At 37.6% G+C, this 22,706-nt stretch overlaps 2 protein-coding genes across 2 annotated transcripts; both read left to right on the forward strand.

Moving 5' to 3' along the window:
- The first annotated feature begins 4,889 nt into the window (after positions 1–4,889).
- LOC139149650 (uncharacterized) lies at positions 4,890–14,716 on the forward strand. Its single transcript, XM_070721501.1, has 11 exons — positions 4,890–5,096; positions 6,124–6,247; positions 7,497–7,665; positions 8,351–8,504; positions 9,712–9,849; positions 10,312–10,524; positions 11,234–11,362; positions 11,563–11,673; positions 12,397–12,507; positions 12,935–13,019; positions 13,292–14,716. The coding sequence occupies exons 1-11, from the start codon at positions 4,998–5,000 to the stop codon at positions 13,477–13,479; spliced, it is 1,521 nt and encodes a 506-aa protein (XP_070577602.1). The 5' UTR covers positions 4,890–4,997; the 3' UTR covers positions 13,480–14,716.
- On the forward strand, positions 14,329–22,024 carry LOC139118151 (uncharacterized). The gene is made up of 11 exons (XM_070681448.1): positions 14,329–14,490; positions 15,237–15,360; positions 16,407–16,575; positions 17,292–17,445; positions 18,153–18,290; positions 18,606–18,818; positions 19,380–19,508; positions 20,054–20,164; positions 20,686–20,796; positions 21,070–21,154; positions 21,594–22,024. The coding sequence occupies exons 1-11, from the start codon at positions 14,329–14,331 to the stop codon at positions 21,779–21,781; spliced, it is 1,584 nt and encodes a 527-aa protein (XP_070537549.1). The 3' UTR covers positions 21,782–22,024.
- The last annotated feature ends 682 nt before the right edge of the window (positions 22,025–22,706 follow it).

Genomic DNA, 22,706 nt, shown 5'->3' on the forward strand with positions numbered 1-22,706 from the left:
CAGGTGAATGGGTAATATGCGCCATGTAAATGGGAGAGAAATGTTAATTTTTCGCTCATATTGAATAAAACCAGCTTCCTAGGGGTCAAAATATGACAAGGTTATAGGTCACATGTATTTCTAAGAGACTGGGTCAAAAAATTAGGTGAAAGCGCAATTTTAACAATGACAGGTGATGTTACACACATGCGCTACAAAATAACCCATTTGCGGCGAGCTGGAGTTAAATCTGCGCAGAAACGTTCTAAAGCGTGTGCGCGTCCGAATTCGTCGTCCTTTACCTTAAGAGAATGACTTTCCATTTGTCAAGTAAACTCTTGGTCTTGGCATTTCTTTCATGCGTTAAAATGCTCGTTGCAAATGATCTTAAAGTTAAGTTAAGCATTTTTGATCGAACGATGTAGCTGAAGCATTGAAGAAAGGTATAATTATGCCTGTGGATCAGTATCTCACTGTACGTCGACTGTTTCCAGGCTGGTTTTTCATAAGATATGAAGTAATTATGCACAAGCATTTGTGAAGGAAACATATTTTGTACTTTGTATTGTAGAGCGGGAGGCACTTTTTCTTCTCTGTATGACTAATGATTCGATCTCGTCACATGTTATCGAAAAGAAGCAACCTAAATTATATATAGTGTATTCATATTACAAAGGTAAAACTAATCAACTCAGAGAAATCAGGTGTTGTCATGATGTAAACCTAATTACGTTGACCTTATGATGTGCATTAAATAAACATAGGTTGATTTACTTAACATAATTGTAGATTCGACGTGAAAAGACCACATCATCGATCTACTTTTCTTTGCAATCAGCGGGTTTTTAATTTACCTGAAAAGACATTTTGACCATGGAAAATATTTGGGAAAGTTTAAACTTAAAAAGAAGTTTTACTTAAATTTGCTAAAAAGGGAGCTAACTAAAAAGACTTGTTTAACAGTATTTCCTAACGACTAGTTAATTATCATATCAATACCTGCTGCTATCATGAAGTGTTTTGGAGGCATCTTCCCTGATCATTTTACACAATTAGAAAGAGGCAAACATATTTACCTTATCAGCTTATTGCGTATGTCGGAAGTTAACTTTGTAAGAAGCAAGCTTACGACGGCTAGGTAGAATAATTGATAGACATAGGGTGATCTTGGAAAAGAGCATAAAACTCGAGAATTTAAGGGATGGCTATGTATGTAATTTAAAATCAATATGATCACTTTCCTTGGCGGGATCATCAGATAATGGAGATTTTTTGCTAAAAACCCCTTCATAGATACCCACTTGTATTTCAAGATAAGTCGCGTTATTTCTCTTGGTTGACGAAGAAGATGTTCGAACAGTAAAACGTGTTTTGTGACAGCATTTGGAGGCCAATATTAAACCTTTACAGGCACAGCTGTTTATGTTCCGAGGTAACATCATATAATACTGCTCCTATTTGCTCATTCAAGATTTCTCTCTCAGCGCGTACATATTATTTACATCGTATCCTCTGATGCGCACTCACAACCTTTCGTTGACTGTTGCTAGCGATGAGTTCTTGCCCTGTCCAGTACACTCACTCATAGATGATAAGATTATTTTAAAAATATACTGCAAAACTTTCCCAAGCTATTCTTTTTTCAGATTTTGGCATGGGTGCAGCGACCTAAACCTTTGGTACTTCCAGGGGCATAGATGAGGTATTTTTGAAATGTTACAAATGTAGACACAACGTCAGCTTTTTATAAAAATATTTTAACTCGAACAATCGACGTTTTCAAAACATTCTAGCACGAGACTGTATCAGATGTTAATGCACAAAATGGTCCAGTGGAAACCATTTTTAGAACAGACACAAAAGAAAAAGTGCACAGCCTATCCTATGAATGGTCACCGTTCAATGGGTATACAAGCAAGTTTTAAGAAAACAATTACGAAAATTACACATTTAACGTTGAAATTACTTGAGACAATCTCACACTACCGTTAGACTAAAAGAATACTACACCATCAACTGAATGACTCAAATAGCAATTTCCCACAAGGAAACACGGCCGACTTCGAATACAGTTTGCGTCCTAGTTAAAGTTATTTCCTCAGATATGACCTCGTTCACTGTGCTTATCTTACGGAAACACAGGGCTGAATGCAAGGTTAGCTTTCTTTCCGCGTCATTTCTATTCGAGTCCACAAGTGCTCCATATCGCTTCTGTATTATAGTGAATAATAAAATAGCTTCGAAAACGTGTTGGGGTGATTAGAAAAACGTTTCTGGCGATAGAAAACAAAGCCAACTGCATCCATTGCAAACATTCACCTTTGATAGACTTTGCAACAATTCAACCCAAACGACGCGTCCACTGTTTTTACAATTAGAACAGGTTCAGCGTATGGAACACCAATCGTTGTACCGACCCTTACACGCTGTACCGAAACACCATATCGCTAGCATTCTGTGCACTGCGGTAAATAAAGGCAATATAAGAATGTTCAAGCAGTCAGTGTACGAGTGAGTTTTTTATTGGGAGCGCAGCAGCACTGATGATGTTGACTGTGGCACAGTGAACGTCGTATTGGATTTCAATTGTTGCATAATTTATAGAAGGAGAACGTTTGTAATAAATGCATGTGCTGTCATTTTCTGTTGCCAGAAACGTTTTTCTTATCACCTTAGCACGTTGTAATTCCAAGCTATTTTGAAATTCACTGAAATCGTGCACGTCTCCTTTTACTCCATTTTCTATTTTGAAACCTACATTGTACTCTTTCTGTCTCTTCATTGTTGTCGGTTCTTTAGTTCTCTTAAAACACACTGTTATCTCTCCCTTTCTGTCATCCTGTCAGTCATCTCCCGCCATCACAACAAAGAAACTGACAAATGTCTGTTATCTGCATAATTTGAACATAAAGTGTCTTTCCCGGAAAAATCATTAGTTTACCTAAAATAAACCACAAACTGTACGAATGATTGTCAAATGCCATGTCATTTCCGAAATCTATATCACGCTATATATAGTTCGGGCACAGATCAAGATCACGTGATATCATTATACCTGTGCGGCAAGGAGGATATGGGAAGTACGGCTACTTATTAGAAAAAAGTCAAGGAAAAAGAAAAGTAAATGTCACTGCATTTTGTTATATATCGCATGCGCTATCAAATACTTTGCCTCGAAGTGTCTAAGCCATTGTCACGCAGCTACTTTACGACCCACATACCAGCAAGGGGACCTTGATTGGTCACATGCGCGAGTATTGTCTTTAAAGCCGCCGCTAATTGTCAACGCGTATCATAAACTTTGAACTAATGTAGACTTACTGCACAAGTCTGTGGGTTGTTTGTGGAGTCTGAATTATTAAAAGGCAAAAATAGGCATACTAAATATATATTTTTTTACCCTCAAGGAAGCTTGGTGCTGTTTTTTATGCTTTTGTGTTGTTCAATAGATCGACAGACTGTAATCTGTATACGGCGAAAACACGATCACTGATACGTCCAGAGAGCCACAATTTTATTTACACGATACATGAGTTTGTGCGAGTTTTGTTGTCACGTGTAAGCCACTTGACTCTACCACGGTGGATGTGGCAAGTTACTGCTCCATCCTACTGATTGAGGTATGATTGGATGATACTTAACATTGTTTGGCCAAATTACTTTTCGCGAAGATAATATATGTTAATGAGATCAAAATTTGAACTGCATATGACCTTTTAATAGAAAGCGTAAGTAATGGTCTTCTTATCTTAAAACATCATTTTAAGGACTGGGCGAGAGGGCGGTGTTTTCGCGGTGTCAATCAGAGAGTCGTACCCTTGACGTTAGTAATCAGCACAGCGCAGCTGGCGGTGGAAAAAGCCGTTTATGCATACGGCATGTGCGTATGCATGCTGGAGTTTTGTATTCAAATGAAGGGGCGACGCTCTGAAACTTACACGACTGCCATTACAAATTACGCCTCGCATATGGATATTTCCACTCTTCACTCATAAAATCACAGACCCTGATTTTTCGCCGAAACATGACATACTGTACACCAAGCTACACAGTACTATATCACATTATTCTTTGATTCTATGCAACAGCACATATCTCTTCTGTGCTAAATTGTCATATTTTTCACTCTTAGACTTCTTTCTTTACGAAAATGCAACGATGGCGAAACGCCACATTGTGACATATGGGACAGCATTGTATTGAAGCCACAATAATGCATATCTCAGGTGCCGCCAACGGGTAAATTTCATGAATTTCGCAAAATCATCACAATACATGTTTTGAAGGCTGATATACTGATTTTTCTGATTTTTGACCTTGACATTAAATTTGGAGGGGAAAGTGAGAGCTGTTCGTAACTGCCCTCCCACTGGCATACTCTGAAAATGTGCCCTCCCACTGCATTGTGATGCCCAATGCCCTCCGGTATCTACAGCCTGCCCGCTCCCCGCTCCCCACAACAATTCAAGCTTCCCACTGCCCTCTCCCCACTACTGAAATTTCCCATTGCCAACTAGATGCCCACTAGGCAACCCAGATCTACACCAAACCATGCCAGTAGTTAGCAGTATACTTGGAACATTGCTCCCCTCTAAGTTAGGCACCTAATTTCTCCTCAACTTCTATCAAGCACGCCGCTTCCCCTCCCTCTACCTATTTTCCGGTGCTCACTGTCAAAAATTTTCTCCCCGCCCGCTGAAAGTAATGAAATTTCTTCCCCGCCCACATTAAATATCGATATTTTCTCCCCGCCCGCTGATTAGTTTTGAAATTTGCCCGCCCGCTAAAAAACTTCGCACGAACACCTTTTTGCACGAACAGCTTAGTTGGCGGCACCTGATATCTACTGCGCTGAGAGCGATGATCGATTGCTACTGACATTTGTTTTGCGACGTCTCGCAGTGCTCGCGAATTGAATGTCTCGCGAGAGTGTCCGAGTAGCAGTTTTTGTCCTGCCTCAGAACTTCGCCTTAGGTGACTGGTGTTGAAGATTGCCACTTGTAGCTGTTTACGGGTGTATGCTGAAAGTCATGTTCAGAGCAGCAGTGGTAGTTGTTATCTTGCAGGTAACCCTCGGCAAAACTCCTGCAGAATGGAGAACAAGAATCGTGTATCAGGTAAGCGTGATTTCTGTTTGGTCCCAGTGACATAATCATGACACAGCGACAAGCGCGTGTCTTATCATACTTCATTACGTGATTCAAGTTATGGCTACAATAATCATAATTTCCCGGGCCAATTCTTTACTGTTCATCTTTCCGGTATGACAATCATCATTGTTTTAAGTTTTAAACAAGTAGTATTTCACGGGTTTCAATTGACGTCAAGGACGTTTGCATAAGACAATCGCATTTTATAACATATGCAGGCAGTAAAAATATTCTTTTGCGCCACTGTATGGTCAATAGTAGCCCGTTTCTTTGCATTTCGCTGACGAAAATTCCGTTATCACACAAATTTCAATACGTTTTGTGTTAATAGTCTTGATTGCTGTACTATATATTTTGCCTTAACAATCTCTGTCTGCCTTATCAGTTTGCAATGCTCTATAAACATCTTCTGATAGCGCACTGGACGTTGCCGGGCTATAACCGTCTTATCGGTGTTGGCAAATGATATATTTGCCAAGTTGGTAAAGTAAATATAGCGCCTCTAACTTCTTGATGATAAAGAACGTAAATCAAATCTCAGAGAGCATTTACACTCGTTACATTTTGATTCCCGAAGGTAATACACAACAGCTTGACCTCAGGTCATATGGCTTGGACCGCCTTAGAACGACTGATTGTTCGTTGATAAAAGGTCAGTTGACCGCAGTATGAACTTATCACGGAGACATAAAATTAGGTGGTTTGTAACAAAATATTGAGGCTAGACCTGGAAATATGTAAATAAGATTTGGATTTATACAGATTCATCACATGCTTAACATTCCAAGCGATACTAAGATGTTCTAGGCTTAATCTTTTTTTCCCATCAACTTCGCGATTGTGACAATCACATCCGATTATTACTCTGTACAAAGGGTACTTACAACAATACGTGTGACACACAATAGACCGAGCCATTGTTTTCCGAATTTTTGAGGACAGTATCTATATTCGTCGATCTTGCGAATAAATTATATCTCGTTTGGCATTGCAGATTTTGACAGACCGATTTGCGCACACCGAACAATCTCCTGACACGGAATGCCCGGAACTCTACGAATACTGTGGCGGTACATTGAAAGGAATCCAAAATAATTTGGACTACATAGCTGGCCTAGGTACGTATGTGACAGGGACAGCCAACCGGCCAATTTTGAGAAATTGTAAACATGGGTGTCCTACAATTTAATATATGCTGTAACGTATTTGACGGAATCAAGTTAGATTAAGAGTTGAGATAGACAGATGTTATCAAATATGGCCCCGACTGTGTATACGATATGAACCTTTTCCATCCCGGCCGCTGTCAACCCCTTTTCCCATTCACCACCATGAAAACATTACACAAACCTTCAGACTGCCCTCTACTCTGTACAAAAGTTCATGTTTTCCTAAAGTTTTGACAATTTCTTGTTGCAGTTTCATCAAACTCCCGACCAACCCTTTACCCCTTTTTTAACACAAGGATAAAAGTTTACCCACCAGACTGTTACTTTTACCGTTTCCCTCTCAGTAATCCGTAAAAACAGTGACTAAACCTTTCATGAACATTTTGGTGGTCCTCCCTGGTGTCTGTATTTTGATATTTTGTGATGTGTGTTGAGTAGTCTTACACATGGTACTGATGCCGTACCGCCATCTGTCTGTGAATTATTTTTGTTCAAAAACGCTGATCAGACTCATCAAAGACTTATAATAAAGATTTTGTTACCAAGCATAATAAACCGAAAAGATTCGGTTGGCAAGGGCCTGAGGCTTCAAATATTTACCGCCTTTTTGACATTGTTAATATCTTCACAATGCTTATCATCGTCAAGAATTTGGTGACATTAACTTTATAGTGTAGTTGTGATAAGCCCATTAAGCTCCATAGTTTTGTAGCTTCCATTTATACATTTTCTGTCAAAGCATTTCTCATTTCATTCGTCAAATAGCTTTCAACTTTTGTTCTATGATGGAGACTTTGGATGTGTACATCGGAGTAACCTTCTCAAGTTTTGTCAAAACATCATTTTCCGTGACAAATCATAGTTTCATAACGTTCAAATTTTGTATGTTAGTTTCTGCCAATGACTTATCATATATGTAGAACTGACGATAAAATTGCACGTATGGATACTTTAAATCATTTTTTCTCGTTTTGATCAACACTTCAATTTGTCGGAAAGAGTTTGCCTGTTAAGTTTGAATATGCTATGTACAATTTTGATCTATATTAATGTCTCAATTAAGGAAATCTAAAACCATGGCAAATTATGCAAAAGTAAATGTTTCGTCAATGTTCTCATCTAAGTGCAAACGTCATTTCCTTTGAAACCACACGACCACAATTTATGAAAACTCATATATTGTGACATTGTACCACAGGTGCTAACGCTATATGGATTTCACCTTTCGTCGAGAATACCGAACTTGGTTTCCATGGATACTGGCCGAAGAATATTAACGAAGTCAATAGCAATTTTGGAACTGAGCAAGACTTAAAAGATTTGATAGCGGCTTGCCATGAGAGAGATATCTGGGTCATGGCAGATCTGTAAGTCTTTGATAATAGTGTTTTTTGGATAAAGTTTATATTATTATCTAAGTTCATATTATTTACATATTTATTATTTAAACAGGTCAAAGCAATCAGCCTCAACTTGCTGTGTATACTTTTTTCCTCTCACATAAACCTTTCCTAACTTGAATACGAGAGGAAAGATTTTATCAGCATAATTAGATTAATAGACTCCAAAAATAATGCATTTAGAGACTCGACAAAATATGAATCACATACTTACCGGTAAAGTTGAAGAAGACAGTTAACTCGAACTGTACTAGTAATAATGATTTTCATCATTGGCTGTAATTGCTAATATTTTTAAATATACTTCTTGCTTTTTGTAGAAAAGTATTCTCTTACTGTGGCTAAAATACTATGCTGCAAAGCCTAGTGCTCGATTTTAAAATGCAGCCCTCACATGTAATGCACCGTTGACGAAAGTTTCAACTGTAGAATTTGACTGTTAAATAAATGCATACATTATATTTACTAGTTTTATGTGAAAGCAAACCCATGTCTTTGAATTACAACATATTCTAGGTAGCAGTATAAGAACAAGTGTTGGTTTTATTTCTTTGAAGAAAAATGAAATATTGCGATGTTACGGCTATTGGCCGTGTTGTAGTATATAAAATATAGCTTTACAAAATCACATACCTCTTTTTACGCCTTTTAGAGTCCTGAATCACATGGGATACCAGCATGGCTGTCACTGGAGTGGATGCCCTCTTGAGAAGACTGATAATTTTACTGGTTTCGTTCCGTTTGACAAGACTGAGCACTACCATCCCTTTTGTGATATTGATTGGTCGAAGGAAGAACCGGAAAACGTATGTCTGGTTTTATTTGTTGTTATTTTCAACACTTTTCTTTGGTTTGCTTAATTTATTCATAGATGTATGGCCTTTTTCCTACCATTTTGCTACAAAACAACCGGAAGGAAAAAACCCAAAGAACTCTTCCCCTCATCTATTATCGGTTTACATATAAAATTTATTGCGGTGTCATAGCTGCAAAATTTTGATTACATAGAGAAACCAAAGAAAAAATAATTAAATGTATCTAATGTTTATAGTATTAAACATAAATTAGACAAAATATATATCCTTAGCTTCGTAACTCTTATGTTTGATAAGTTTTTGTTTTTAATCGAAATATAAACTTCATCGCTCAACAAAAAATAATTATGCGAACAAAAAATATCATATGAGGTGATATTTGCTAAATTTTATCAGCCTATTAGTGATATATAAGGTAGTGTAATTCTTCTACAAGAAAATAAACGATAGCATTTTACATACATACGACAATGATGTTTGGATATTCTTGTCATAGACAGTAGCTTGTACAGTCCATATTTTAATGTGTGGTTTTAGTGGTCACTTAGCTGCCATCGTCATCGCAAGGCAGAAAACAGTTATGTTTTGAATTTGAAGAAATAGAATAACTTTTTCGAGTATGTTATTTTCCATGAAAATTAGTTAGATCTATTGATGAGATTTATTATTTGAAATGGTAAGTCAATGTAGTTAGACATCTCATGTCTGCCTATCGAAACACACGCTAATTACTATTGGCATTCTAACAACTTGCAAATTGTGTTTATTGCCGTTTATTTCATTAAGGAGGAAATCTAGGAGGAAACGGTGATTTAATGTAAAAGATGACAATTATTTAAGAATCGGATATGTTTTATCTGGATTTATATATGCAGAAGGAAATTGCTAGACTTAAGTTTACTGAATTGAAGCCATGTCGGCGTGATCCTTCCAATGGCGCCACCTTGGTTGAAATACTGTATATAGTCGTTAGTCAAATTCCAGGCACAGTCCTTGAACTTATGAGCGTGCCATGGTCGTAACCGGGTCTTAGGATAACATCAAGCAACTCGTCATGAAATGATAAACTAGCCGTTTCCAGAAACTATACTATCGAAAAATAAATTATACTAAAATCATCCAAAATGTTGATGATTTTTGTTACTTTAACCATTAAATCAAAGAGCACAGTTGCTGTACCTATTCCGTATCCTCTTAGGTACAAGGATGCTGGTTGGCTTACTTGCCTGATTTGAATCAAACAAACACCGAGGTACGACAAACCCTATTGGACTGGACGACAGATTTGACTACACGGTATGGTTTTGATGGATATCGTCTGGATTTCGTGAAAGGGGTTCGTATTACTTTCTCTTTCAAACACACATGTAACAAAATACATCTTTTATAATATGTATGCTACGAGTGGTGTCATGTCAATAACATGAAAACATAAATTCGTGAGCTGGGAACGAGAGTGATGTGTAATGATTAACGATTTAGGAAGTTTAACATTTTGTTCGCAAACACTGAAAAGCTACATCGCCTTCATCGATGCTTCTTCAAAATACATTTACAGCCGCCACTCATCTTTCAGTGCTTACGAAAAACTCACTTGTTTTTATCAAGCGTATTGAATAAACTGTTACATATGCATATGGTTTACGTGAGGGTGCAAAACGTATATGGAAAGGCGGAAGAAGTGAGTGACATATATTTCTCTGAGGAGAACTCCATTTTAATGGCAGTATGCAGAGAGTTCTATTCAAATTCTATACAGATGGAGAGGCGTTTATGTATTTGACTTCTCTGGTTTCAGGTCTCGATGGATTTCTGGCAAGAGGTGGACGAAGCTTGCAAAGAATACACGATCGGTGAGGCTTACGACGGCAATCTTGATGTGGTCGCCAGTTACCAGGGTAACCTGGACTCAGTTTTATCCTTCCCGATGTATTTCGTGCTGGAAGATTTATTCCAAAACAATCCCTCGACGGGCAGCATGGAAAAAATCCATGAACAGCTTGAGTCAGAGGTAAGTCAAGACTCTTGCTTTCATGTGATTATATTTTCAGTCAATGCATTGAAGAACAAAATGTAGCAATCCACGTGCTTGCCCTGTAAAGTATGAACAAAAAGTATACAAGGACGGGTTAAATATGTTTCCATGGATGTATGTTTCTGTCATGGCCGATATTTGTTTGACGATTTTTTTTTTAAGTTTCGTATTGTTTTGATCTAAAGTATTCTACTTTTTGACAATGCACCACGTTTCACCAGGTTTCTTTAACGGTTTATCAATCTACATATTTAAATTAGGATGCAATTCATTTTGCAGTAGCCAAACCAAATCATACTACATCGTTGCGATTCACAGGAGTAGTGAGCAGGTTAATTTGGTGTTCGTTTGTCACGTGCAGTCCAGGTAGCAAAAGTCTGAATATATTGCTTATCATTCGAGTCAGTGCACTGGTATCCGAAGACCAATAAAAGCGCAAAACAACTGGCGACCTTGAAATAACTTAGAGTGCTTTATGGGTTCACCTTTGGCGAGTGGGAGACTCAAGAACGTTGTTTACGTGTAGTCCGCCGGGGTTGTCCGCTGTTATATGGCTAGGATATTGTGTTTAAAGTTTGCCTTTATCTGTGATGCATACTGTTGTGTATTAATGGCTACAAAAGGCTTGGGTGTATCAGTTGCATATGACGAAATTATTAATATTTGACTTTGTTCAAATCCAAAGGCCACAGCTTATCAAGACACTACAATACTCGGCGGGTTCCTCGACAACCACGATAGGGCGAGGTTCTTATCAAAAAACAGTGACGTCACAGCGTTGAAGAATGCCCTGGTGTATCTGCTGATGGCGCGGGTAAGTAACAGTATCATAAAATAATTATAAGTTCATGAACCTGATGATCGAAACAGTTACGAACTATCCGATGTGGGCTTCCCGTGTGCGTTTTTATAAATCGTATGAAGGTGTCACAACCCATTTATCATAGCAATACTTAATTTATGATCTGTATGTTGAATAGCGCTTTTATTCCGTGTTTTTTTTTGCCTTTTTAGTGGATCCCTTTTGTTTATTATGGTACAGAACTTGGATTTAAAGGAGGCAACGACCCACAAAATCGCGAGTCTCTTTGGCCTCATGTTGACACGGAACACGAACTCTACAAGGTAAAATTCTACTTTCAGTTGCTAACTATTGAGAATAAATGGACTCCAAGGCCCACCAAGGGTGGGATTTAAACTGCCAATTTGACTGCATGTAGTAACAAAAGTACTAGTATGGCTGCCTTTAGGAATAGAGAGGTGTGATACGAGTATTTCCAAAAAAAGTGTAATATATGCCTCACCCAGTCTATGAATGTTTGTAGTGCATACTTGGTGGAACAACGCTAGGAACGAATTGATTTTCTAAAAAGGGGAGGGTTCCTTTAAACTCGTAATCGTGTAACCAATGATCGGCAAAGTGTCACACCATAATTAGACATCAAAACACACTGCTCTACCTACACAATCAGAGTGTCGTCTGACCTGGGATTAGAATTTATAGAGAAAATAAAATCAGAACAAGAAGGAATATTGTAGAGCGTGAACGAGATATGCATTCCTTTGAAAAGCAGTCACGTCGTAAATCACAGACTTGAAATATGTCAAAAACGTTCATTTTCGGTCAATTTGGAATCTAAATTGCAAGTGTTCAACGGCGTTTTATTGCATTATACCACATGTTGGACGGAATGTCAGTGTATTTGTGTGAAGTGGTCTGCAACACAAGTGAAGCATCTTTCATCATTGGGATAAATTCATATATTTCTGACATCTTGACTTACTGCTACACTTCTATCATTTGATTGTGATTATCACTTCACCTGATGAAACTTTTGTCAATTTTAGTTCATCGCAAAGGTCAACGAATTTCGCAGTAGCCTTGGACAATCCTTCATCGACAGTGAACAGACCGAGAGCCTCTATGACAGTGATTTTTATTCCTTCACTAGACATGAGGTAAGATTTGGAAGAAAGCGGACCATATTGGTAATTTTACGAAGACATGTAAATAGAAAGTGATAAGGCATTTACTAAAAAAACTGTTCGATCCCAAAACTGTAAAACGAAATTGAAAATAGAAGCAAACGTCGACCTGAAAAAAGCACAGTTCACCGGTAGAATGATGAAGTGAAATTAAGAGTTGTTATTTCAACATTTTAATTCGTAATACAAGAGATAAATACGATGACCGCAATATGGTGGTAATGGATCACGTAATGACGACGACGACGACGACGATGACGATGATGATAATGATGGTTATGATGATGATGATGATGATGATGATGATGATGATGATGATGATGATGATGATGATTGACGACGACGACGATGACGATGATGATAATGATGGTTACAACTATTATTGACAACTCTCTTTCAGACATATATCGCGATTACAAACCGCGGCAGCGGGGCTTCTGGAATTCAACGTACTGTCAGTGATAGTGGATTTTCTGATGGAACAGGTATGTCTGGGCGTCTATCTGGTGATCTGTCTATCTATCTGTATGTCTCTCTGTCTGTCTGTCTGTCTGTAACTATGTATCTATGTATCTATGTATGTAGCTATCTAAGTGTGGGAAATGAATTGACTTATCCTGTTTAAATAAAGTAAAATAAATAAATAAATAAATAAGTACGCGTAAGTACTGTTCATCTTTTCTGTTGATAAGTGCTCTATTTGTCTATTTTGATTGACATGGGTTTTGTCGGTTTTCTATGTACATTCCTTTTCTAGTTTTGTCCAACGTGTTGGATCCCTCCGACAGGGTGACCGTTGACGATGGAAAATTCACAGTGACCTTACGTAAAGGAGAACCGAAGATATACTACACAGGAGATGTCTCCAAGTCGACAAAATCGTCTCCTTGTCTTTTGTCGATATTTCTGATCGGCTTAGCAACGTTCTCTGCAGTAAAACATTAAATGTTAGCCCGATGTGGCATCTTTTTTAAGTTCAAATGTTGAAGCTTTTGATACAAAGGTATTGCAAACTGTGAAAGAAAAGTAGGAATCGTAACGATTTGAGATAATATCAAAACTTTAAGCCTTGGGTAACATGTTATTAATTTCATTAATTTAAAATAAATTTTGCCCATTTTCCCAAAAGTAAATGTAACAATAAATTATAAAATCACACAAATGGAAAAGGCCATAAAATGTATACACTAAGCGAAGTTTGCGATAAATATATTCTAGTCAGGACTAAACTTTTGTCCTGCAGCAACCATAATAATTGACACCATATACATGCAGAGTGTACGTATTGACAAGATGAACGCTGGACACTTCAACATAATATGTGGAATATTAACCCTTTGAGCACTGTAATTTTCTCCCGCCAAAATTTAGTGCAAATTTTTACCAATTTTTATGATTTTTTCTGTAATTTTTTGATAATTTTCGACCAAATGGACATTGCACATTATTTGCTACAGTTTTTTCTCAAAATTTTGGCAAAACTCTAAGAAAAATTGACTGGGGTTTATTTTATAAGGGCACAAAAATAGACTTTGGCGCTCGAAGGGTTAAGACCTCTATTTCACTAGCAGGAAGATATTTATATCGGCTTTAATTTACAATCGTAAATAGTTAAAAGAATTCTAAGAGGTCACTTTATAGGCAAGAAAGTCAACTTTTGCATGGCTTTCCCAGTGTCACATAAAAATTATGTCTTGTTTCATTGAAATTAAGTACAACGCCTTATATATAGCTTGACCTGTCACGTCACCACTGATATTCAAAGTCACGCGAGAGTTGCAATTGACGCGAGACATGAATTTGTCAGTGTGTCATTTGGTGAGACGAAGTACCTCGCACAGTTCGTCGGTGTTACATGTGTTAAGCATGCGGATACCGTTGGTAATATTGCTTGCTGCTGTGTGGGTCACTCTCGGAAAATCTCCCGAGGAGTGGAAATCCCGCGTGATATATCAGGTGAGCATGTCAATGGCAGTCGTTGTGCCAAGCAGTCATAACTATTCTTAAGCTACAACCATTGCATCTCTCGGCTCATATATGTATCGTTCATGATTAACAGATAAGCTCCGTATGCAAATGTAATGAATTTACGTTGTTCACATCGGAGGGTGTGAATCAAGACACGGCCGTAACATTTGGAATGCGTGTAATAAACCTTGCTTGAACAAAAAAGCCAAGAAAATGGTCGAATAGCTGAGTCATTTAAAACCAAGCTATTTCAGCAAATATGCACACGTTACTGGGTAAAAGTCAACAGTCATATCTAAGTCAGATAATATCCCTGCAACACGAAAAAGGTGGTGTCTCATGATTGCACTGTTATCTTGCCGTAATAAATTAAATCGCGAGCCAGTATTTACGCATGCCAGCAAAAATTATTTGGTCAAGATTCCGGAACATGACAATATGACACGACCGCACACAGCATAACTGTCGATACGAGAGAGAGAGAGAGAGAGAGAGAGAGAGAGAGAGAGAGAGAGAGAGAGAGATTACAAATGCAGTTTCTTGATCAATACTCTCCCGATACAAAACGACAGTTTTACCCTTACACACTGAGTCAATGGTTGACTAAATATTCTCACGTCGTCATCACATTCGCCGAATACTTACACGTATTACTGCCACTACTTATGTCTTTTGATGTGGCCCTGGCGATGTTTGATTATATCGGAAAAAAGACATTTTAACTGATATTCCAGATTTTGACAGACCGATTTGCGCACGCTGATCAGTCCCCGGACACGGAATGCAAGGAGCTTTACGAATACTGTGGTGGCACATTTAAAGGAATTCAAAATAACCTGGACTACATATCTGGACTCGGTAAGTTCATTTAAGGCTATCGTGGCTGTCTATATCAAAAGGAAAATATATCCACTAGAAAGAGAAATTTTATCAAGAAAGAGAAAGTTTACACGGGAAGTCAGCAGGGATTCCTTACGTGATTCTTGAAGGAAAACTATCGTCAATTTTTGAGTTGTGAATTTCTGACTACAACTAGGGTGGGTTCTTACACAAGGATGTGTGGCATTTTTGAAAATATGTCATACTCAAGCATTGTCTTATGATCGGACGGATAGGGTAGTCAGAAAATTCAATACGTGAGAACTCTAAACCGTTTCTAGTTGTATAAAATGTAGACACTTTTTGTCGTAAACCTAAGAATCACTTTCAAATCAAGCCCGTGCACATTCGTCTTGGTAACACGAAAGTTCCTCTAAATTCCTTCATTTACGGAAAGTCATTTTTGTTGACTGAAATATCGGTCATCGGTCATGTACTTTATCATTGTGCTGTCACTCAGATCGTGAATACATGTAACTGAACGCAATAATACTTTCATGACGTCATTTTCGAGTGGAACAGAAAGTCTGGCAAACATCAGTGGAGAATGCCCGGGTCATGACCTTAAGAAAAGAATACAAGAACATCAAGAAGCATAATAGTGAATCAAAATCAAAGCACAAATCTGTTTCTCATTCAAGGTTTCTCAAAACTTTATGCGGATTACGCTCTTATAATTTAATTTTTTTTGTGGTAACAGTACCCGAGTACCGACATAAAAATAATGCAACAAAAACGTTAATATGTAGCGCTATGCGACTTATGTAATCAGATGAGATCGATGAGATACGTAATATTATACTTTTTCTGCTGCAGCCTTACAATACTTGAGGCACAAAAACCTCCACAGCGAAAAATAACTGCACATCACATATATTTTTACAGAGAGTGTCTGACAAAAAGGAAAATTTTATAGTAAATAATATACCATCTAGCAACCTTCGGTTCTCATCCAATCAGAACGACGCATATGCATAGTTCACACACAATATAATATAATGAGCGATTTATGCATCTTTGCAAAGGTGTTAATGCGATATGGATATCACCAATCACCGAAAATACCAAGCTCGGTTTCCACGGATACTGGCCGAAGAATATTTACGAAGTCAATCCCCATTTTGGAACTGAGCAAGACTTGAAAGATTTGATAGCGGCTTGCCACGAGAGAGATATCTGGGTCATGGCAGATCTGTAAGTATGTCGACGATATGTCTGTTTAGTTCCTCATTTGTCGGTAATAGTTGGCCATGCGAACTGTGTCCATCATTAGAACGATTAAATTCCATGTTCTGATGAACTTTGATGTTTAGTAAACATTTTGTCCGATACTATGTTTGTAGAGTCTCGCCTGCTGCTATCAACATCAACAAAGTTTTTAGAATATCGAACATTTTATTTTTCTCAGTGGAGTTAACACGGATATGGCGAACCCTTCATTACGGGAAGGCTCCATTAACTTAGGAATACCCTTGCTTCCCTAGAGGATCAATTTCACAGACATGCCTTTCCTACAATTGCACTACAATGGCACCAGCTGGATTAGATAAACATAACAATGAATCATTCACACCTTGAGGGATTAAAAGTCTTCTGTTTGTCACCCGAGTTGGTCAGCAAGAACTCGGGTTTCAGGTACCATGCAAGTTAATGCAGTCTTCCCCTAATGTTTGAATTTCAAATATCGGTAAAGATTGGATAATTTGTTTCAACGTTTGCACGGCAAGTCCCGATTTTTATCCTTTGTTTTGGAAGCCAATGGATAAAAACCTCCTTGAGGAAAGTTTGTGCAAAAGTTCAAGTCATTCATTTTCTGGGCGCATACTACCTTAAAACCCTTCACAATATATTGTGCGCATGTACCAGTTCTCCGGAGAAAGCGCTTTTCAATTTATTATTAAATCCCTCAGTGTTCTAAACCATATGGGATATCAAGAGGGTTGCCATTGGACCGGATGTCCCGTTGAGAAGACTGACAACTTTACTGGTTTCACTCCGTTTGATGATGCCAAATACTATCACCCGTATTGTGATGTCGACTGGCAAAACGAAAGAGAGGAAAATGTTAGTATACGTTGTACTAAAACAGCCACTAGGTGAAACTTTTTGGGGTTTATAAGTACCGTTTTTGCTTTGTATGTCAATTGAAAGTTATTGATCTACTCCAAAGAGCATGCTGAAACAACTACACCAACTATATATCTTGTCAACATAGTGTGTCGTGTAAAATGCACTTTCTATAAGTTGTTTACAAGTGAAATCTAGTCCGGACCAAATTCACTCGTTAACAAAAACAATTGACTCTGCACATGTAAAGGTTGAATTATAAACGCTCAACACCGTGCATCTCGACATGCTTTGAGGAGTAGAACGGGAACCTGTAGTTGCCTTTAAAAATAGTGAAACAATTGAGGGCGCTGTACACTAAAAAGTCCCGAACCTCATGTTCCTCAGGCCGAAATCGTTTCCCTACTTGAATATAGGAATTCAAAAAAGACGGTTTGGTAATTTAACTGAACAGCTTTGTATTCTATTGGTGAGTTTTATTTTCCTAAAAAACCGTTACCCAATAAGGAATATTATCTAGAAACCATTCTCTAATACTTCACATGCAATGGCAGAGAAGACAAACAAGCAAGTGCGCCACTAAGTAACTGCTGTTTAAAGGGTCAGTGGCTGTAACTTTTGATGATCACCGGGAGCCCAAGCATTGTAAGGAAACGTGTGTGTAAGCAGTCTCTCCGAATTTTTTAATTGCCTTTTGCTTTTAGGTACAGGGATGCTGGTTGGCTTATTTGCCCGATCTAAACCAAACGAACCCTGAAGTACGCCAAACGTTATTGGACTGGATCCAAGGTCTGAATACAGAGTATGGTTTTGATGGTTATCGTCTGGATTTCGTTAAAGGGGTCTGTAATATTCTTCCTCATTTCCCCATCACTTACACTCTTCAAAATTCATGTTATCTCGGTAAAATGCTATATAGGAGTAGAGGTGTCACAGAGGAGTCCTCCCTGAATCTGGAGTTTTAGTTATTATAGTGTTCTTTTTTCTTCGACGAAGTGATGTGTTCTTTCGATATCAAGCTCGGTCTAACTTCTGCGTTTCATGCACATAGTACTCTTTCAAAGTGAAAACAGCTTAGGGCAGCTTTCAAACCTGTCGAATGACAAGCATCGGTCTTTGCTCATGAAACATCTTTTGCTGTGTTTATATTTCTTCAGGTATCTATGGACTTCTGGAGTGATGTTGACGACGCCTGTCAGAGCTATACGATAGGCGAGGCCGCTGATGCAAGACTAGATGTTGTTTCTCCCTATCAAGGACCCCTCGATTCTGCTTTGTCTTTTCCGATGTACTACGTCCTGTTAGATTTATTCCAGGTTGACCCTGCTGGTAGCGATATGAGCAAAATTCACGATCAGCTTGTTCTTGAGGTAATGTGTGAGGGGAGAGAGAGAGAGAGAGAGAGAGAGAGAGAGAGAGAGAGAGAGAGAGAGAGAGAGAGAGAGAGAGAGAGAGAGAGAGAGAGAGAGAGAGAGAGCAGACAAGCTAGCAACCGATTGACAGATACATACAAAGATGAAAAGCTTCAGCCTGAAGTGTGACATAAATCTAAACTGATTTATTATTTGTCGGATGCATTCATGAATAGGTGTGAGTCCGATTACTTAATTATCTAACAAATAAATTTGTAAATTGATTAATCAATCAATTAATGAATTTGTTAATTATCAGTCAATCAATCAATCAATAAATAAATACAATCATTAATTTGTCTGTTTTCATACATATATTCACTAGAGTCATTGAGGTCCCATTGTGATTGAAAGTTAAAAAATGATATCAAGAGAAAAGTTTAGCAGAGTATAGTGTGAAGTAAAATGATCGCCCCATAGTGGTACGCAACCGATACTTTGGAGAGCTACTACGACGAAATAATGTTAAAAATATTCCGTTTAGTCATCGCAATTTCATTTGTATCACATGTGCAATAGGCCGACGCATATCAAGACACTACAATACTTGGTGGTTTCCTTGACAACCACGACCAACCAAGGTTTCTGTTTCGTAACAGTGATGTCACAGCATTGAAGAATGCACTTGTATATTTGCTGATGGCTCGGGTAAGAATATAAAAAACGTTAAAATAAAATAACTTTAAATTTTCATAGTTTTAATTTTCAATTATCAAATGCATCCTTGACTCAATATGATTCTGCATTTATCATTAATATATATATATATATATATATATATATATATATATATATATATATATATATATATATATATATATATATATATATATATATATATATATATATATATATACGCAGATCAGTTACTCGGTATAAATTTTGCACATTTTCACACTGGTCTATATCTTCATGCAGGTCTCCTTCATTTAGTTGTCTTGCACCTCAGCGCAATGCCTTATCGATATTTTTTGCAAAGTATAATGAAGAGTTTTATTTCAGTGTTTAACAATTGAGAATATTCAATGTACTGTTTAATACACATAAATACATGTATCTCTAAACGTGCCCCGAGATCGGAAAATCTAGTGTTAGCTTCTCTTGCATTAACATTCCTCACTTATACATACAAATCTTTTAAGCATTAATCGGTCCAACAATGGCTGAGAGTTTTTTCCCCTAATCTTTTTCAGTGGATTCCAATAATCTATTACGGCACAGAACTTGGCTTCAATGGTGGACATGATCCGAATGACAGAGAGTCGATGTGGCCTCACGTTGACACAAATCATGAAATCTATAAGGTGTGAAAGGACGATATCTTTTTATGATAAAAATGCTGGCATGCAACATACATGGATAGTATCGATATGGCGACAGTTTGAACCATCTCTCCAATTAATTCTGTTGAAAATTATCAAACCACCTTTGAGAGTCTTATCTTTAAAATAACACTAAATTTAATTCACAAACACGGCGACATTTATGAAAGCTCTAAAGGGATATTTTGTAAAGCACAAATGTCCTGAGCACGGGAAACTTTCTCGTGAGCAGGAAAAAGTATTTTGTGCTAACGATAAAGTTTCTCGTGTTTACGAGATAATTATTTTTTGTGTGCTTCACAAGATGTCCCTTACGGGCTTTCATAGACGTTGCATTGAACCAAACGCAAAATATATTTGGATTTTGCTGATGATGAGAATTTCATTTGTGGCCGGGGAGTAAAGCACGCAGGCTACGGCAAACTCATATGAGAAGTAAAAGATTGGGAATATTTAACCTTCTAAAGGAATCTCAATTTCTCTTATCTTGAATTTTACCTCAGTTCATCGCAAAGGTCAACGAGTTTCGCAGTAGCCTTGGACAGTTCTTCATCGACAGTGAACAGACCGAGAGCCTCTATGACAGTGATTTTTATTCCTTTACCAGGTCCGAGGTGAGTCAAACTATAATACCCAAAATTGACTCAGACTTCGTTGCTATAAACAAATTACTAAGAACGGTCAGCAAATCGAAGTAGCAGGATATGAACACATTTCATTTACTTCAAGTTACGAAACTCTTTCATGAAAATATTTATGTCGCCAATAATAAAATGAATTAAAGCAACCAATAGTCCGGCGTTAATTTTTTCCATATACCTTCATTAGAATTGAATTCAAGTTACATATAATAACGATATTTTCATAATCATTTATTTGTATTCCAGACATTCATTGCGATAACAAACCGAGGAAGTAAATTTCCTGATATTGAAAGAACCATCAGCAATGGAGAATTTGCCGATGGAACAGGTATGTATTGTGCGCTTTTATGTACAGCTACCAGTGTGTGAGGTTTACATGTTTACATTAGGGTTGATGAACGTTTTCATTTAATTCATTAATTTATTCAATTATTTATTAAGAATTATTAAAAATCAACAAATAGTCTACAGATTGATGGAAGAGATGCAAATCAACGATAAAAAGCCGGTCGTCTCCCAAGATAAACGAGTTAACGATTTACAGCAAAACCACAATAAAAAGACAAATAAATCTACAAAAGTCTGCATTTTCTAAAAAAACAGCATATTATTCATTTGAAAGTACGGGATGCGTCATATATTGACGCGCTTGTCTGTGATAATCAGTGAACCTAAGGCGGGTCTGTCGTTGTGCCACATGTCTTGTTTGCTCTATTTAATCTATGGTATGTTTCTTGATAGCTTGACTTTGTAAATCTGCTTTTCAGTTTTAGCCAACGTGCTCGATCCTTCCGACAAAGTGATCGTCGCAGATGGGAAATTTACAGTGACATTGCGGAAAGGCGAGCCGAAGATTTACTACGCAGGAGATGTCTCCAAGTCAACGAGATCTTCCCCGTTTCATTTGTCGATGATCCTTATGCACATCGCGGCTGTGTTTCTGTTTATTTTATGAATCTTCTTAAATTTGACGTAAACAGAGATATGAATTTTTGTTTTGAAAATTGAGTACCGATATAAATTTTCAGTTTTAATGACTTAAAAAAGAAGAAACATCTGTACTGACTTTTTTGCCAACAGCAACATCTTTTAGTATGTCGCCTAGTTGTGAATCTGATATCTTCAAACAGACCACTGTTTTCAAGTGTTAAATATCAGAGCAATAAACGACATTTGCAACATTCCACGTTCCCGTAAATCTCATGTGTGATACTTTCTTTGCCGATATAAATAACTTCCCATCTGATGGGTCAAAGGGCATACCAGCCCAACCTAACATAATGTTCATTTCACCGATTTAAATGCCTAGTTATCAATCACGTGTGAACAGAGGTTTTATTACACACAAAACTGTGTGGCACTTCAAACGATTTGCACACGTTTCCATGATTTCTTCAAGCTGACGTATTACGGCGCGCCGATTGTTTCAAAATTATTTTAAATATTTGTGAGGATCAAGAAAGAAAATCGCTTCGGTTGAAAAGACGCGGGGGGGGGGGCATCCAAGATTAAAAAAGTCGCTAGGGGTAAATAAAAACGGAGAGGGTACTGTGGTAGATAGAGAAAAAATCGCTAGGGTTAGTAGAAAAAGGGGAGTAAATCTAGAAAAAAATCTGGGGTATTGAAAAAACGAAGAGGGGGTAACATCCTGAAAAAATCGCTGGGGTAAAAAAAACGGGGGCAGGGTCCTATTGTAGTGGTAGATCCAAATTTAAGAAAATCGTTTGTGTCATTACAAAACGAGGGGTGCTAGCGCTGTTGTAAATAAAAAATGGGTTGGTTAGATAATTTTGAGGATACAAAATAAAAGTACAGTTTCAAAAGTGTTGGGCAAATAAAATTGGTAAGATCCTGAAGAAAAAAAACACGGGGGAGAGAAA

The sequence above is a fragment of the Ptychodera flava genome, chromosome 2 (genome assembly GCF_041260155.1).
Source record: "Ptychodera flava strain L36383 chromosome 2, AS_Pfla_20210202, whole genome shotgun sequence".
NCBI classification, from domain to species: domain Eukaryota; kingdom Metazoa; phylum Hemichordata; class Enteropneusta; family Ptychoderidae; genus Ptychodera; species Ptychodera flava.

Excerpts from the sequence above, each read along its gene's own strand:
- LOC139118151 (XM_070681448.1), top strand. The coding sequence starts at position 14,329 with ATGAATTTGTCAGTGTGTCATTTGGTGAGACGAAGTACCTCGCACAGT. Across the intron at positions 18,291-18,605 it reads GTCTGGATTTCGTTAAAGGG|GTATCTATGGACTTCTGGAG; the intron begins GTCTGTAATATT and ends ATATTTCTTCAG. Across the intron at positions 19,509-20,053 it reads TATATTTGCTGATGGCTCGG|TGGATTCCAATAATCTATTA; the intron begins GTAAGAATATAA and ends AATCTTTTTCAG.
- LOC139149650 (XM_070721501.1), top strand. The coding sequence starts at position 4,998 with ATGCTGAAAGTCATGTTCAGAGCAGCAGTGGTAGTTGTTATCTTGCAG. Across the intron at positions 8,505-9,711 it reads CGAAGGAAGAACCGGAAAAC|GTACAAGGATGCTGGTTGGC; the intron begins GTATGTCTGGTT and ends GTATCCTCTTAG. Across the intron at positions 11,674-12,396 it reads CGGAACACGAACTCTACAAG|TTCATCGCAAAGGTCAACGA; the intron begins GTAAAATTCTAC and ends TGTCAATTTTAG.